Source organism: Oryx dammah, unplaced genomic scaffold, assembly GCF_014754425.2.
Source record: "Oryx dammah isolate SB20612 unplaced genomic scaffold, SCBI_Odam_1.1 HiC_scaffold_22, whole genome shotgun sequence".
Lineage (NCBI taxonomy): Eukaryota > Metazoa > Chordata > Mammalia > Artiodactyla > Bovidae > Oryx > Oryx dammah.
This window is the reverse complement of record NW_024070206.1, coordinates 3,779,464-3,793,872: the sequence shown is the minus strand read 5'-3', so window position 1 is coordinate 3,793,872 and position 14,409 is coordinate 3,779,464. Positions and strand designations below refer to the sequence as shown.

General features: G+C 57.0%; 1 protein-coding gene across 1 annotated transcript; it reads right to left on the bottom strand.

Moving 5' to 3' along the window:
- Positions 1-9,692: 9,692 nt before the first annotated feature.
- On the bottom strand, positions 9,693-13,769 carry RAX (retina and anterior neural fold homeobox). Its single transcript, XM_040264286.1, has 3 exons — positions 13,481-13,769; positions 12,941-13,197; positions 9,693-10,193 (listed from the first exon to the last, which is right to left on the bottom strand). Exons 1-3 carry the CDS (start codon positions 13,767-13,769, stop codon positions 9,693-9,695), a joined length of 1,047 nt encoding a protein of 348 aa, XP_040120220.1.
- Positions 13,770-14,409: the final 640 nt, after the last annotated feature.

The following is a 14,409-nucleotide window of genomic DNA, read 5'->3' as shown; positions in this document are numbered from 1 at the left end:
GTCTGGCCGCCCAGTCCTGGAGCAGTGACCGCTCGGGGTCTGGCCACTGCAGCGACCGCTCGAGGTCTGGCTGCCAGTCCTGGAGCAGTGACCGCTTGGGGTCTGGCCACTGCAGCGACCGCTCGGGGTCTGGCCGCCAGTCCTGGAGCAGTGACCGCTCGGGGTCTGACCACCCAGCGACCCCTTCCCAGGCAGCAGGAACCACTGACAAGGCTTCCCGATAGCCACACCCTGCCCCCGTAGGAAGCAAAACTATCTCCTTGCTTCAGCACTGGCTAAGTGTTAAGTTTTTAAAAATAATAACAGTCTGGTTGCTCATCCTTTGCTGTTTGAAACACTTTCTTCAGCTTCCATGTCACGACACTTCCCTGAGTCTCCTTCGCCCACGCCCTGCCTCCTCCAGCATTGCCCACGAAGCCGGGGAGCCTCTCAAGGCACTGACGTCAACCTCCTCTGCTCACGCCACAGTCCCCCGGTCTCTGCAATCTCATCTCGTGTCTGCCCAGGGCTTCGATGATCATTTGTACGGTGATCTTGAGCTCAAATAGCAGCCAGCTCTTTGCTCTAATCTCTGAGCTAGTACCAAGAGTTGCCCACCCAGTCTCTCCACTCTAACTCATTTGATCGAGACTAAACTCACAGTCTCCTCATTCAACTCCAGGCCTGGCCTCCTTGCTACCTAAAGAGGCTCTCACACTGTTTTCCCTTGATCACCGCAATAGCCTTCTAACTGGTCTTCTAGAACTCTCTCTTGCCTCCTTCCCAGTTCTTCATACTGCAGACAGGACAATTTACTTGAAATGATCTTGTCACCGCCTATAGCAGACATTAGTTACTTTTTGGCCGTCTGGAGCAGCTGAACACACTTCCTGTGTTGGAAAACTCCCCTGCTTATGAATCTTGGTTGGACACAGACCCTGCCTCCTAAGACTGTTTTTAGTCGTAGAGACTTTCACTTCTCTTGTCCTTTGGCCTCTGCCTGACCAGCCTTATTCCGTGAGCCTCACACTGGCTCTGGTCCCTCCTCCTCTGCACACACCCTGACCTCGCCTCCCCTCTTGCCTGGCTGACTTGTTTTCCCTTCAGAGCTCTGGCTGAGTGTCCCTTCTTCAGAGAAATCTTCTGTGACTTTGTGGTCTGGGGCAGATTCTCTGCTGTAAGCCCTTAAGGGATGGGGAGCTTTCTCTGGGAATCACGTATCCTTGTGCTAGTTACTGGGCATCAGTTTGGGTGCCCCCATCAGGTCGGGCACTGAATGTGCAGGCAAAAGTCAGCTGCCCTTTAAGGATCCCACGGCCTCCCTGGGGGCCACAGACAGCACCACGGGATGAGTGCTGGCACAGTGCTCAAGGCCCCACCAGCAAGGTGCCCTGGGGGCAGAGGAACGAGGAACCGACCGCTGCAGGATCGCAGGCCAGCTGCACGGAGGTAGTGGCATCTGAGCCAGGTGCTGACGGAATCGGGCAGGAAGGGGAGGGTGGGAGGCCCTTCCAGGCAGAAGGAATGTGCATACCCAGAGCCACAGAGTGAAAAGGCATGTGGCCGGCCAGTGAAATGCACGCTGGTGCCACTTGAGCAGAGGATGAGGAGGGAAGGGGAGTGAGGAGGAAGACCGGAGACAAGCCTGGAAAGGTGGGTTGGGTCAGACTCAGAGGCTCATCAGGTGCTCCCAAGAGCCACGAGGAACTGTTTCAGTACCTAATTCTGACCACAGTGTGAAGGACAGACCGAAAGGATTGGGGGACAGGGAGATAATACGGAAGATGTATCTTTATCTTTATTACACTTGGACTGCAGGGAGCTCAGACCAGTCCGTCCTAAAGGAAACCAATCCTGAACATTCACTGGAAGGACTGATGCTGAAGCTGAAGCTCCAATACTTTGGCCGCCTGATGTGAAGAGCCGACTCATTGAAACAGACCCTAATGTTGGGAAAGATTGAAGGTGGGAGGAGAAGGGGACGACAGAGGCTGAGATGGTTGAATGGCATCACCAAGACTCAATGGACATGAGTTTGCGCAAGCTCTAGGAGATGGTGGAGGACAGGGAGGCCTGGCGTGCTGCCGTCCATAGCGTCGCAAAGAGTCAGACATGACTGAGGGACTGGGCAACAAAAAGCAAATCTTCATAGCTCCAGAATTTAGCAAAAGGAGAGCCCGATAAAGATAATAAAGAAATTAATGAAGAAATAACCCAGGAAGCATCACGGGTAGGTGAATCAATGAGTAAATAATCATACAGTGGGACCATATGTGGTAAGTGCCATGAGAAGCACTGCACGCCTCGGGAGGCCATGCACCCTGGTGAGAGTTGAAGCCCTGAGCTAGAGAACTTGCTGAGAGAGACAGGGCTAGGAGAATTTAGGGGACATTCTGAAGTGAAATCCATGGGGCTGAGTAGTTAACCACATACCGGCATCAAAGGAAAGGAATAAATGAATGAAGGTTAGGTTTGGCTTCCCTTGTGGCTCAGCTGGTAAAGCATCCGCCTGCAATGCGGGAGACCTGGGTTCAATCCCTGGGTTGGGAAGATCCCCTGGAGAAGGGAAAGGCCACCCACTCCAGTATTCTGGCCTGGAGAATTCCAGGGACTGTATAGTCCTTGGGGTCGCAAAGAGCTGGGCATGACTGAGCAGCTTTCACTTTTGCTAAAAAGGAGAGCCCTGGTGGCAGTCCAGAGCTGGCATGGTGTGCCAGCATCAGGGATGCATCACACGCAGTCCCTTCCATCCTGTTATTCAACATCCTCACCACGTGCCTTCCTAACATGGTCCACGATGGGGTCTCCAGTGTCACTAGGGGGCCTGTCCAAGGTCACACGCCCAGGCAATGCCACAGCCAAGACTGGACCAGAGAGCTCAGACTTCCAGGTCAAGGGGAGACGCTGCACCCGCCCTTAAGAAGATGACTCACCAGACCAAAGGAACCACATGTGCCTAGAGACACATACAGCCGCCTGAAAACAAGCATGCCAAGGGGAAGTCATGGCAGGCCTTCCTTGCCAGATGTCAGCCAGGAGAATCCCCCGCCAGACCCTTTCATCTATATGGGTGATTCTGGCACGAACTTCCAGGATGATGCACAGATACCAGCTGGTGCCATCAGTTAACAGTGTTGTGACAGTTTCAGGTGAACAGCGAAGGGACTCAGCCAGATATATACATGAATCCACAGCAGTGTGTACATGACGTTCCCAAAGCCCCCAACTAATCCTTCCCCTGCTGGTAACCATGGGTTCGTTTTCTATGTTTGCGAGTCACTTTCTGTATTGTGGTAAGTTCATTTGTATCATTTCTTTTTAGATTCCACATATAAGGAATGGCATGATATTTCTCCTTAAAAAAAAAAAAGGAAGATGGCCCTCCGAAGATAAGGGAACCCAGCCCTCTCTGAGTCTTCCAGGGCTGTGAGAGACTGGGGCCAAGGACCTGGACGATTTAATCCAGTTTTTACCAAGGGTGTTTACAATGAGCAATTAAGGCACAGTTAAGGAATTAATCACTAATGAGTCATTAACTCTGCCCACTATTGTAGAGTTAATGAGCTGAGGCCAGATTATTAGAGCCGGTTCCCAATTAAGGGGACGACTGGCCTCTTGAACAGTCAGGGGAGCCGGCCTGCGGCTGCCCGGCCTCCCCTTTCCCGGGCAGGTCAGGACGCAGGCCGAGCCCCCAGGGCTTGTGCTGGCTGGGCAGAGGAAAGGCCAGTTTTCCATTAATATTGCTGGTAAGTCACTTCAGTCGTGTCTGACTCTGTGTGACCCCATAGACAGCAGCCCACCAGGCTCCCTCGATCCTGGGATTCTCCAGGCAAGAACACTGGAGTGGGTTGCCATTTCCTTCTCCAATGCATGAAAGTGAAAAGTGAAAGTGAAGTCACTCAGTCGTATCTGACTCAGCAACCCCATGGACTGCAGCCTACCAGGCTCCTCCATCCATAAGATTTTCCAGGCAAGAGTACTGGAGTGGGGTGCCATTGCCTTCTCCGTCCATTAATATTACCTTCCTCGAAAGTCTTCTTTTTTTTTTAATGGCCTCCTAGAGGCTTCAGTTCCACTAGTAGTAAAGGTCTGTGGCTGAAAGAAGCGTGTGGACCTGAGACAGAACCGCACGCGGCCAGGCTGGGGCTGGGGGTTCGAAACACTACATCTCACGCTAAACTCCTGGGGGAGCGTCAGAGGCCAGAGATCCAGTCGGTCCACCGGCTGCTCAAGGGATGCAGGAGGAGCCTGGGGGCAGCCCTCCATTCCCAAACCGGGGGTACACGGAGGGCTCTCTGCAAAAGCTTTCAAGTAACTGATGAACTCAGTGAGAAAGCTGGTTTAAAGCTCAACATTCAGAGAACTAAGATTATGGCATCCGGTCCCATCACTTCATGGGAAATAGATAGGGAAACAGTAGCAGACTTTACTTTTTGGGGCTCCAAAATCACTGCAGATGGTGACTGCAGCCATAAAATTAAAAGATGCTTGCTCCTTGGAAGAAAAGTTATGACCAACCTAGACAGCATATTAAAAAGCAGAGACGTTACTTTCCTGACAAAGGCTTGTCTAGTCAAAGCTATGGTTTTTCCAGTAGTCATGTATGGATGTGAGAGTTGGAGTATAAGGAAAGCTGAGCACCGAAGAATTGATGCCTTTGAACTGTGGTATTGGAGAAGACTCTTGAGAGTCCCTTGGACTGCAAGAAGATCCAACCAGTCCATCCTAAAGGAAATCAGTCCTGAATATCCATTGGAAGGACTGATGCTGAAGCTGAAACTCCAATACTTTGGCCATCTGATGTGAAGAGCTGACTCACTGGAAAAGACCCTGATGCGAGGAAAGATTGAAGGTGGGAGGAGAAGGGGACGGCACATGAGGTGGTCCACCGACTTGATGGACATGAGTCTGAGTAAACTCTAGGAGTTGTGATGGACAGGGAGGCCTGGTGCGCTGCAGTCCATGGGGTCACAAAGAGTCAGACACGACTGAGAGACTGAACTGAGCTGAAGTGATGAACTTTGCCGAGAGAAACAAGCATGAGGACTTCCCTGCACCCCCTTGCGGGGGTAGGGATCATCTCCCTTCCTGTAACATTTCCCATCTCCCCAGAAATTAACTATACATTTAAAGTAAGTGAATAAGGCTTCCCTGGTGGCTCAGCTGGTAAAGAATCCGCCTGCAATGCAGGAGACCCTGGTTCCATCTCTGGGTTGGAAGATCCCCTGGAGGAGGGCATGACAGCCCACTCCACTATTCTTGCCTAGGAAATCCCATGGACAAAGTCTGAGCCTGGCGGGCTACAGTCCATGGGGTTTCAAACGACTTAGCAACTGAGCTGAGCAATCACATATAAGGTGGCACTAGTTGGTAAAGAAACCGTCTACCCATGCAGGAAACTTAAGAGACCTGGGTTCAGTCCCTGGGTTGTGAAGATTCCCCGGAGGAGAGCAAGGCAACCCACTCCAGTATTCTTGCCTGGAGAATCCGATGGACAGAGGACCCTGACGGGGTAAAGTCCATGGGGTCGCAGAGAGTCGGACACGACTGAGCGACTGACACTTCACAGTAAGTGGATACAGCGGGGCCGCCCCAGTCCAGGGGCTGACCTCTGGCAGAAGCCCGCCCCACCCCAAGGGCTCTCTCTCCCAGTCCTCCCACCTCGTCTCACCTACACCCTCCCCTCCCGCTCCCGGCAGCAGGGATGAGAGCTCCGGCCAGCGGGAGACAGGACCGGGTTCCGAGAGCGGGAAGCCCCCGGCGGTAGAACAGCCGGGACGGGCCTCGGGCCACAGCGCAGGCGGGGGCCGAGCGAGGAGGACCCCGCACGGCTGCGGCCGCCTTTGGACACTGGGGCTCCGGAGACTGGCGACCCGCAGAGGCGGAGCCCTCGGTGCCCCGCGCCCCCAAGGGAGAGAAAAATAGCCACCAGCAGTACGGAGCCATCCCGCCGGGCGCGGAGGCGCCACGCTCACCGGCGGGAAGAGACTCCTCCAAAAGGGAGAGAGGCGGAAACGGAAGTGCCCCAGTGCGGCAGGCGTGGCTGACGGAGGCTGGACCAGCAGGACGGCAGACTCCGCGCGGGCCGGGCTCTGGGAATTAGCCGCGGTCCAAGTGGAGCGCGAAGAACCTGCGGCCGCCGCTCCGCGGGACACGCCGGGCCCCGCCCTGCCCGCGGAGCCGTCCAATCAGAGGCACCCCGCCCCCCGCGGGCCAGCAGCTCTTCCAATGAGCGGCGCGCTTCCCCGCCCCGCCCCCGCATTCCGTCCAATCAGAGGTGCCCTTCCCCGCCCCGCCCCCCGCGGCCCTGCACACCAGCCCTAGGCGGCTCGCGTCGCTGCTCCCGGGAGCCGAGGGCCGCGGTCCCGACTGTCCCACCCTCTCTCCCCGGCTCGCCTGAGGGTCAGACCCTCCTTTCTTCGAGGGAGTCCCCCAGGCCGCCACTAGACTGCCTTGGTCCGAGCTGGCCTGCACCAAGGCTTGTTTAGAGCCGCACACCGCCTTTTCTCCCCGATCCCCGCGAAACCAGTGCTAACAGTTTCCTGTCCCGCTGCGGTGCACACACGTAGCATCGTCTGGACCAGACCCGCAGCCGCATCGTGGAAGAGTCAAGGGCCACTTCCCAAGGGATGCAGGTTTACTGGGGGCGGGGAGACTTTCCCCAGAGTCCTAGAAAGGCGGGTGCCCCCCCCACACACACCAATCACAGCCGGGAGAGTCTAGTTTCGGAAGCTGGGGCTCTTCCTTGGCCGCCTTCTCCGCAAACTGCTGTCCGTAGCTGTGAGCTTGCTCGGCGGCCCCGGGTATTTCTCGGTCGTCTAGGGTTTTAACACTCTTTACCGCAAGCCATTCTCACGTCCAGCCTGTAAAGTACCGCCTGTCCGCCTCACCTGCACCCCTCCTCCTGGAACTCGGAGCTTGACTCACTGCGGGCCCTTAAAGCCGCCCTGCCAGGCAGCCCATAGAACTGCGGAGAGAGGGTCTTCGGCTCGTCCACATCTCCCCTGGGAAGCCCAGGAAGGCACTCACAGCTAGCATCCATTCCTCAGCATCTCATTCCCAGTGTGGGAATTGATAGAGGACTTCTAGTTATTCCAGCTCCAAGGCCTACAAGCAGAGTTGATTGGTGCAACCTCTCCAAGACCTCAGTCTCCTCATTCATAAAATGGGGCTAGTTGAATCTTCGTGGCAGAGTCCTTGTGAGGCTTCACTGAGATGAAAACCACTTAGAAGAGAGCAGGCACATAGTAAGCTTTCAATGGTGTTTACCTATTAGGATTTTGATCATCCTCCAGGGACTTGTTCCTGAATCCAGGTATGGTTCAGTCTGTTGGTGCCTAAAGAGATGGTTTAGAATATTCATTCTCGGAGTAAAAGAAGAGAGGAAAATGGTGGAAAGGTGTATCTGCAGAAAGAAAAAAAAAAAAGAATAGGAAGGAAAATGGCAGAGAGGAGACAGAATGAGCAATGAAAATGACCTAAGGAAATCAAAGTAGATGCTAATGGCGAAAAAGGAAAGGTCAGAGGTGTCCAGGACTAAGGTGAAAGAGGGTGGAATAAGTGTGGTACTCACCTGAAATGGAAGCTTCAGGTACCACCGAAGTTCTCTGAATAAATTATTCCTAGCAAAATGAGGGCATTGAAGGATGAAAGAGAAGATAGGCCAAAGTGAGAGAAATTTACTTACTTATTTATCCTGAGTTTACCTTTTTTTTTTTTTCCCTGACGAGAGCTGATTTCACTTGGGCCACTGCATTCATTTCTCTTGTCAGAGAAAAAGCATTAAATGTATTACTCCCTACCTTCCTGGAAAGGGGCTTCCCAGGTATCTCAGTGGTAAAGAATCCGTCAGCCAATGCTGGAGACGCAGGTTTGATGTTCCAGGATTTGACCCTCCAGAGTCAGGAAGATCCTCTGGAGGAGGAAATGGCAACCCACTCCGTTATACTTGCCTAGGAAATCCCATGGACAGAGGTGTTGGGGGTCTATAGGCCCTGGGGTCGCAAAAGAGTCGGACATGACCTAAATAGCAACAACAACAACGGCTTAGGGAAAACAACCCACTCAATAAATTCTTACTAACCAGCTTACTATGTGTTAGGCTCCAGAGGAGGGCCTAGGGGTACACAGCCCTGGTTATGCCCAGACTCTAAGGACCTACAGGGCAAGGACTGGGTTCTGTGATGACGCTCCCTCCATTTCCAGCCCCGACAGTCCTCCTTTCCCCGGGTAGGTTTCAGGAACCCAAGGGCCGCACGGGGATACTCTGGATCAGAGAGGTGGGATCACAACGTGCATTGCCTTCTGCCAGGTCGCCAAGAGTTTACACCATGCGGTAAACTACCCATTTTTCCCATTTCCCAGGAAGGCCCGGCTCGTCGCAGGAGGAAAGGGGGCTGGGGTGGCTCACTAACTTCCTAACGACCCTCAGACAGTACTCCGCGAGAACCCCGCGAGATGCTGACGCCCGTAGAGACTTCTGAATTCCTCCCCCAGCCCTAGCGACGGCGCCAAAGAACTGCAATCCTGTCCACGACGCACCCGCGAGGAGTGCGCCCCGGGTCGCGGCGCACAGCGCTCCAGGACATCCTTCCGGAGTGCGGCTGCCAGCCCCACGCGCGCCACGCCGAACCCCTGGGCTGGGAGGAGCGGAGCGGTTCTGGGAGGCGACACTGAGACCCGGAGCTGACGAACATCGGCCTGCTCCAGCCTCCGGAGCACTAATGTCATCAACCATGGGTAGCAGGGGAGCTGGTGACCTGGACAAGGATCTTAGAGGCGTCTGGGGCCGTTGCGGGCTGGAAAGAGGGAGGCGGGGCCGCCAGGAGCTTCGAGAAGTTCAGCTCTTACCCTGGGAAGATGGTGTGGGTGGGTGCTTCCTGTTGGAGTCAGTCCCTCCAAGTAGCGGCTGCAGCCGGGCTGTTAGGGTATCGAGGGGCTGGGAACGCGCAGGCAGCTGAGCCTTTGGCTCCAAGCACCCAGAACCCCGCACACTCGTAGGCGCCCGTCGCCCCAGAAGAGGGGAGCTCGGGTCTAGGGCGCCGCGGGGTCGTGGACGCGGGCGAGTCCGGGCGGCAGCGCAGCGCCAGGTAAGGATGCGCGGCCGTGGGGGTGGGGGGTGGGGGGCCCAGCTCCTCCGCGGCCAACTGCTTTTCCGGCAACACCCGATCCATCACCCGAGCGCCCCAGAACCCGCATTCATACACACAGCTTCCTCCGCGCCCCCGCAGTCCTGAGAGCGCTGAACCAGTCAAACCAAAACAGGTCAATCTTTAATTCTCCGCCCCACCTCAATTCTTTGAAGCTACTTATTACAAACAGTCCCTCACACTTTCTCCGTCTCCCCTTCCTCCCAGTCGTCCTTGTTCGGGGTTGCCACGCCGCCCTGGAGGGGCCGAGGTCAGAGGCTTCGAGTTCCTTGAACCTGGAGGCTCCGGGGCCCGCCAGGTGGGGGCAACGTGGCCACCTCTCTCCGTCCAGCAGCGAGGCCAGGGGTCCGTGGGGACGTAGGGGTGGCCAGAGGGCCTCGACTGGCCTGGGAGTCAGCCCTCCGGGGCGAGCCAGGCGCAGATGCCCGACCTGGACCCGGCTGTTCCGGTGGCGCCGGGCAGGAGGGGCCGAGCCCGGGGGACCCAGGGAGAAGGGGTGCGCGCGCCTGCGACTCGGGGTCGGCTCCCAGGACGGCGTCTGGCCCGATCGGGTCCCCGGGGCCCCTAGAGGGCCTGCCACGGCTTCCCGATGGCCTGGATGTGCTCCTTGGCCTTCAGGCGCAGCGCTGCGATGCTGCTGTTGCGCGGGTCCGCCTCGTCCAGCGGGAACTTGTCCCCGAAGCCGGGCCCGCACGGGTAGGCGGGTGGCGGCGGCGGCGGCCCGAGGGGCTGCAGGCCGGGGCCGAGCGGCGGGGAGTTCAGGAAGGGCGGCGGCGGCGGCGTGTAGCTGGAGGGCAGGCTCTGCGCCGGCGGCCCGAAGCCCGGCAAGCTCTGCAGCGCCGTGGCGCCCCCGGCCGGCAGCGGCGGCCCGAGCCAGGACTCGAGCGGCAGGGCGCCCCCCGCCGGCCCGCCGCCGCCGCCCCCAGGGCCAGCCCCGAGGGGCGCCAGGGCCGCGGCGGGCGGGGAGCGGCTGAAGGAGAGCAGGGGCGAGTCCTGGAGCTTCATGGACGACACCTCCAGCTTCTCCTGCCGCCGCCACTTGGCGCGTCGGTTCTGGAACCACACCTGCGGAAAGCAGCAGGACGCCGTCGGGGTGCGGAGGGCGCAGGAATCCCCGTTCCCGAGGAAAACCTGGCTCCCTGGCTCCCTCGGCGCCTCTCATCCCCCGACCCCTGTTGCACACCAGCGGCGCCCTTCTGTTCTGCCCCGTCTGCCCAAGGCTACCCTCTTCCCTCGTGCGCTCTGAGACTCTGTCCCACCCCGGTCCTCCGTGGTGGTTCCACCCTGTCCTTGTTTCACCTCACCCTTAGCTGTGGTTGTTTCCAACTCCTGGCATCAAACAGGCGGGGGAAAAAATGAAGTTAACCCTGGAACCGGACCGTGGGAAACCCGATCTCACTAAATTTCTGAGACTGCTGGCTGGCGCCCCATCCTGACATTTCGCTTTAGACCCGGCTCACAGTGGCCTATCTACTTCTGCCTCCGTTACAGACATAGATATAAACGAAGGCTCGAAGTACTCTAACTGGCAACACTGGCTGTTAAAATGGACCTGTCTCCACATTAGTGGTTACAGTAACTGACAGGACAAACTAGGTTGATTTTATTATCCCGGGCATATTCAAATATGCATGTTGCTGCTCTCCTAAGATTTTCATTTTTATTTAATTGATATCTGACTCATATTTCTGATATTTCTTAAAAATGGCTTTCGAGGATTACAATAGTTCAAGTTTAATAGTCTACTTTTATTGTATGGAGTTAGTTTTGACATGACCCTAAGATGAATTCAATGAGTTCAAGTTTCTCTTTTTGTTTTAGAGAGTCCATGCCAAGACTGAAGTCTCTCTTCTTTAAAGAGTGAAGTCTCTTAATGCTGAAACTTCCATTGCTGATTTGATAAAAAGCACAGGAGAGGGCATAATTAAGGCTTCACTACCAAGTCACCACCGGGGAAACAGAACACAGAGAATTGGTCTAGTTTAGTGCAGAATCTAGAAGGAGCTTTGGCCAAACTGGTGGCTTCAGCGTTGAATTTATGAAGGAAAATGTGGGAAAGGTTGACACCTCAAAAGGGAGACAGCAGTTCTGAGTTAATAATAGGGAGAGGGACTCCCTAGGAAAACAGAAAAAAACCCACCCAACACCCGAGCAGAGCAGGGCAACTGCCTGCAAGGCTGGGGTTTCGTGGGTGGGAGAGAAAGAACAGAAAATGCAGATTCCCTGGGCCCCTTTCTATAAATGATTCATCTGGGTATCCCAGGCCCTAATTTCCCCAGAAACATTAGATATATGAACAGTGGCACATCCCACTGCCCCCCACCAAATCCCACTCCATCCCATGAAATATCAGCTATAGGCTTTAGGTCCCGTATCCAGAGTTCCAGGGCTAAAGCCTGGGGTAGTCTACTCTTCTCCTGCTTTACTGCTCCCTCAACACAGTGGGGACCCTGTGACCCCCCCAACTGGTGACATCATAGCCGTGTGTTAAGCACACACCATATGCCGGGCCACTGTGCTGGCCCTGTGATAGAGAAGTCAGACACTGTTCTCAAGAAGAACACATCTTAGACAAGAAGCAAACATCCCCGGACAAGTCAAGAGGGAAGGAACAAGAAAAGGAGAAGGAAGGTGGGACAGTGGTGTGGAGACAGCCCTTGAGTGGGCTGGGCCTGTATCCCAGAGGGGCACTGGAGGGCTTGGTCCTTTCCTTTTTCTTCATTTTTCACTTGTTTTCTTCCCTTCTCCCTACCCCACTCTCCCTCCCTGTAAAGCAGGTGCTGAAATGTCCACCCCTTCAGTGAAACCCTTGCAGCTCCTCTGCCCCGAATTAGGAGAAATTGAACTGTCCTTGCTAGTTAGTTCTAAGTCACATTAGGGAACTATGTTTTAAAACCATGACATTAACTCATTAGTTTAACCCCTTTAACTAAGCAGAAAAGACAAAAAGCAAGAGTCTGTCCGCTTTTACTTTTTAAGACAAGGCTAAAAGCCCCAAAGTCTGACTGAGTTTCCTTCCTTCCTGGAAATCCAACTCATTACACACACACAGAAGTCCCATCTCAGCCCCACGGCCTTACAGATGCCGCCAAATTTGTTCCCAATGTCTCCCCTTCAGGCCTCTCCCAATTTGGAAATCCTCCCAGATTTTTCACAGATGACTAGCAAATATTTAAGGCTTTCAAATATTTTAATGATCAGGGATTAAAGATAATTCATCCTTAATTAAAGCGAAAACCCCTTTAAATAAAAAAGAAAAGGGCCTCTGCAGCAGCGGGAAGTTTGGCTGGAGGTGCACGAGAGAAGCAAAAGTCAGTTTCTTAAACAAATCCTCCGAAAGTTTCAACTGCGAGGCGCCAGTCTCCCATAAGAAGACAGGGTTTTCGTTTTCAAGGAGGTGCGCACGGTTATCGAACAGGGTGGCATTTGGGGCCTCAATCCGGTTACACTGGAGCCGCTATCTACACTCTCTCTCCACTCAGGGTTTCCCGACCACCCCCCCTCCCAGAGCCCCCTCCCCAGTCCAGGATGCTGTCGCCTTTCCATCTGCCAGCCATTCCCAACTCCTTTAGTTTAGAAGCAGGGGACCCCAAAGGGGAGATGCTACTACGAACTGGAACAGATCATCCAAGGGCCGGTGCGCGGGGCGCATGGAAAATCAGTGACGCTCCCAGAGGGCTCTGGGCGAGCCAAGTCGAGGAAAGCCCACGGGGAAAGTGCCGTCATAAACGCGAGGCCGCCTGGGGATTCTAGGGAGCACCGGCCGAAGCCTGAGCCACCCGCTCTCCCCGGGGCCCGTCCACGCGCTTTACCTGGACTCGGACCTCGGGTAAGTTGACTTTGCCCGCCAGCTCCTCGCGGCTGTACACGTCGGGGTAGTGCGACTTCTCGAACGCGCGCTCCAGCTCGTGCAGCTGGTACGTGGTGAAGGTCGTGCGGTTCCGTCGATGCTTCTTTTTGGGCTGCTCCTCCTCCGACAGCTTCGAGTCGCCGGGGGCGGACGGTCCTCCAGGAAGCCCAGGGCTCGGTCGAGGCTCCCCGGTCTCCTTGGGGCAGTAGGGGCGGGGGGCTGGGACGACGAGACCCCCGACGGTCAGAGACCGTACACGGGGCCGCCCTGCCTACCCACTTGGGCTCCGAGCTGGCCCAAGGAGGTGGGGGGTGAGGGCTGCGAGGGGTCCCTAAGCTTTCCCAGAGCGCAGGTGGGAAGCCCTTGCTATGCACACAACCCCCCTAGCCCCGCGCCCAGATGCTTTAATAACAGTGAAGGCAGGGGCTCTCTCCTCTTCTCGAAGAGCTCCTGAGTCTGGGAGCCTTAAGAGGGTCTCGGAGCAGCCGGGGTGTGCACTCACCTTCGTACTCCGGGGCTGGCGCCGGGGCGGGCGGCGGAGACGGTTCGGCGCCTCCGGCAGGCGCCTTGGGGCCGGCGGGCCGCGCGCCCGGCCTCCTATCCCGCTCCTTGGTGCCCCGGGCTGCCCGCTCCTCCGGGAAGGAGCCGAGGACACCGTCGTCCTTGGTAAATCCCAGGATGGCTTCGATGCTGTGCAGCCGCGAGGTGCTCCCGCCCGGGCTGCGGAGCAGGTGGCCGGCGAGCGAGAAGCTGCCGTCGGCCATGGCTGGGGCGCAGCCCGGCAGGTGCATGGGGGGCGCCGGGGCCGGGAGGACGCGGCCCGCGCTCTCGGCTTCGCAGCCGGCCCAGAAGACCGAAAGCAGAGGCTCGAAGTCGGCTCCCCCGGGGGCGGCCGTCCAGCCCGAGGGGGACCGAACTGCGGCCAAGAGCCGCGAGCGCCGCCAGCCCCGCCTGCGCGCACTAGAGGCGGGCGAGCGCCGGGTCCGCGGGCCCCTGGGTCCCGGCTGAAGTTGGAGCTCCGCCCGCGGGTGGCCGAGACTCGGGGTGCTAAGGCTGGGAGCGCGCCCGCCCCGGCTCCTCCCCTCGGCCGCACCGTCGTCTGCCCTGGCCCCTCCCTGCAGCGGGGCGGGTCCTTCCGCGGGGTCCTTCCCCTGCCTCAGGGTCCTCGCCCACCCAGCCAGGCGGGGCGCGCGCTCGGAGTCTTCCCCCTCCCCTCTCTCCATCCGCCGTCCATAAGCTGGAGGCCCGTGGTGGCCTGTTTGACGGGCCTGGGCGCCTGGCTCCGAGGGCCCGCTTCGCCCAGGCCCGCCTCCGTGGGGCCGACGCCCTCCGTCCCACCTCCCCTGGGGGCTCTGCTCCCTTTCAGCCCCCTCCCCTACCCCGAGCCGCCTTCTGCCCCCCAGGCTCCGGTCCTCCGCTGGGCTGAGCGCC

What these genes read in the sequence shown, in the direction of transcription:
- RAX (XM_040264286.1), bottom strand. Translation starts at nt 13,769, where the DNA reads ATGCACCTGCCGGGCTGCGCCCCAGCCATGGCCGACGGCAGCTTCTCG. An exon ending in GCCAGCCCCGGAGTACGAAG is followed by an intron (nt 13,198 to 13,480) that starts GTGAGTGCACAC and finishes TCGTCGTCCCAG; the next exon opens with CCCCCCGCCCCTACTGCCCC. An exon ending in TACCCGAGGTCCGAGTCCAG is followed by an intron (nt 10,194 to 12,940) that starts GTAAAGCGCGTG and finishes TGCTTTCCGCAG; the next exon opens with GTGTGGTTCCAGAACCGACG.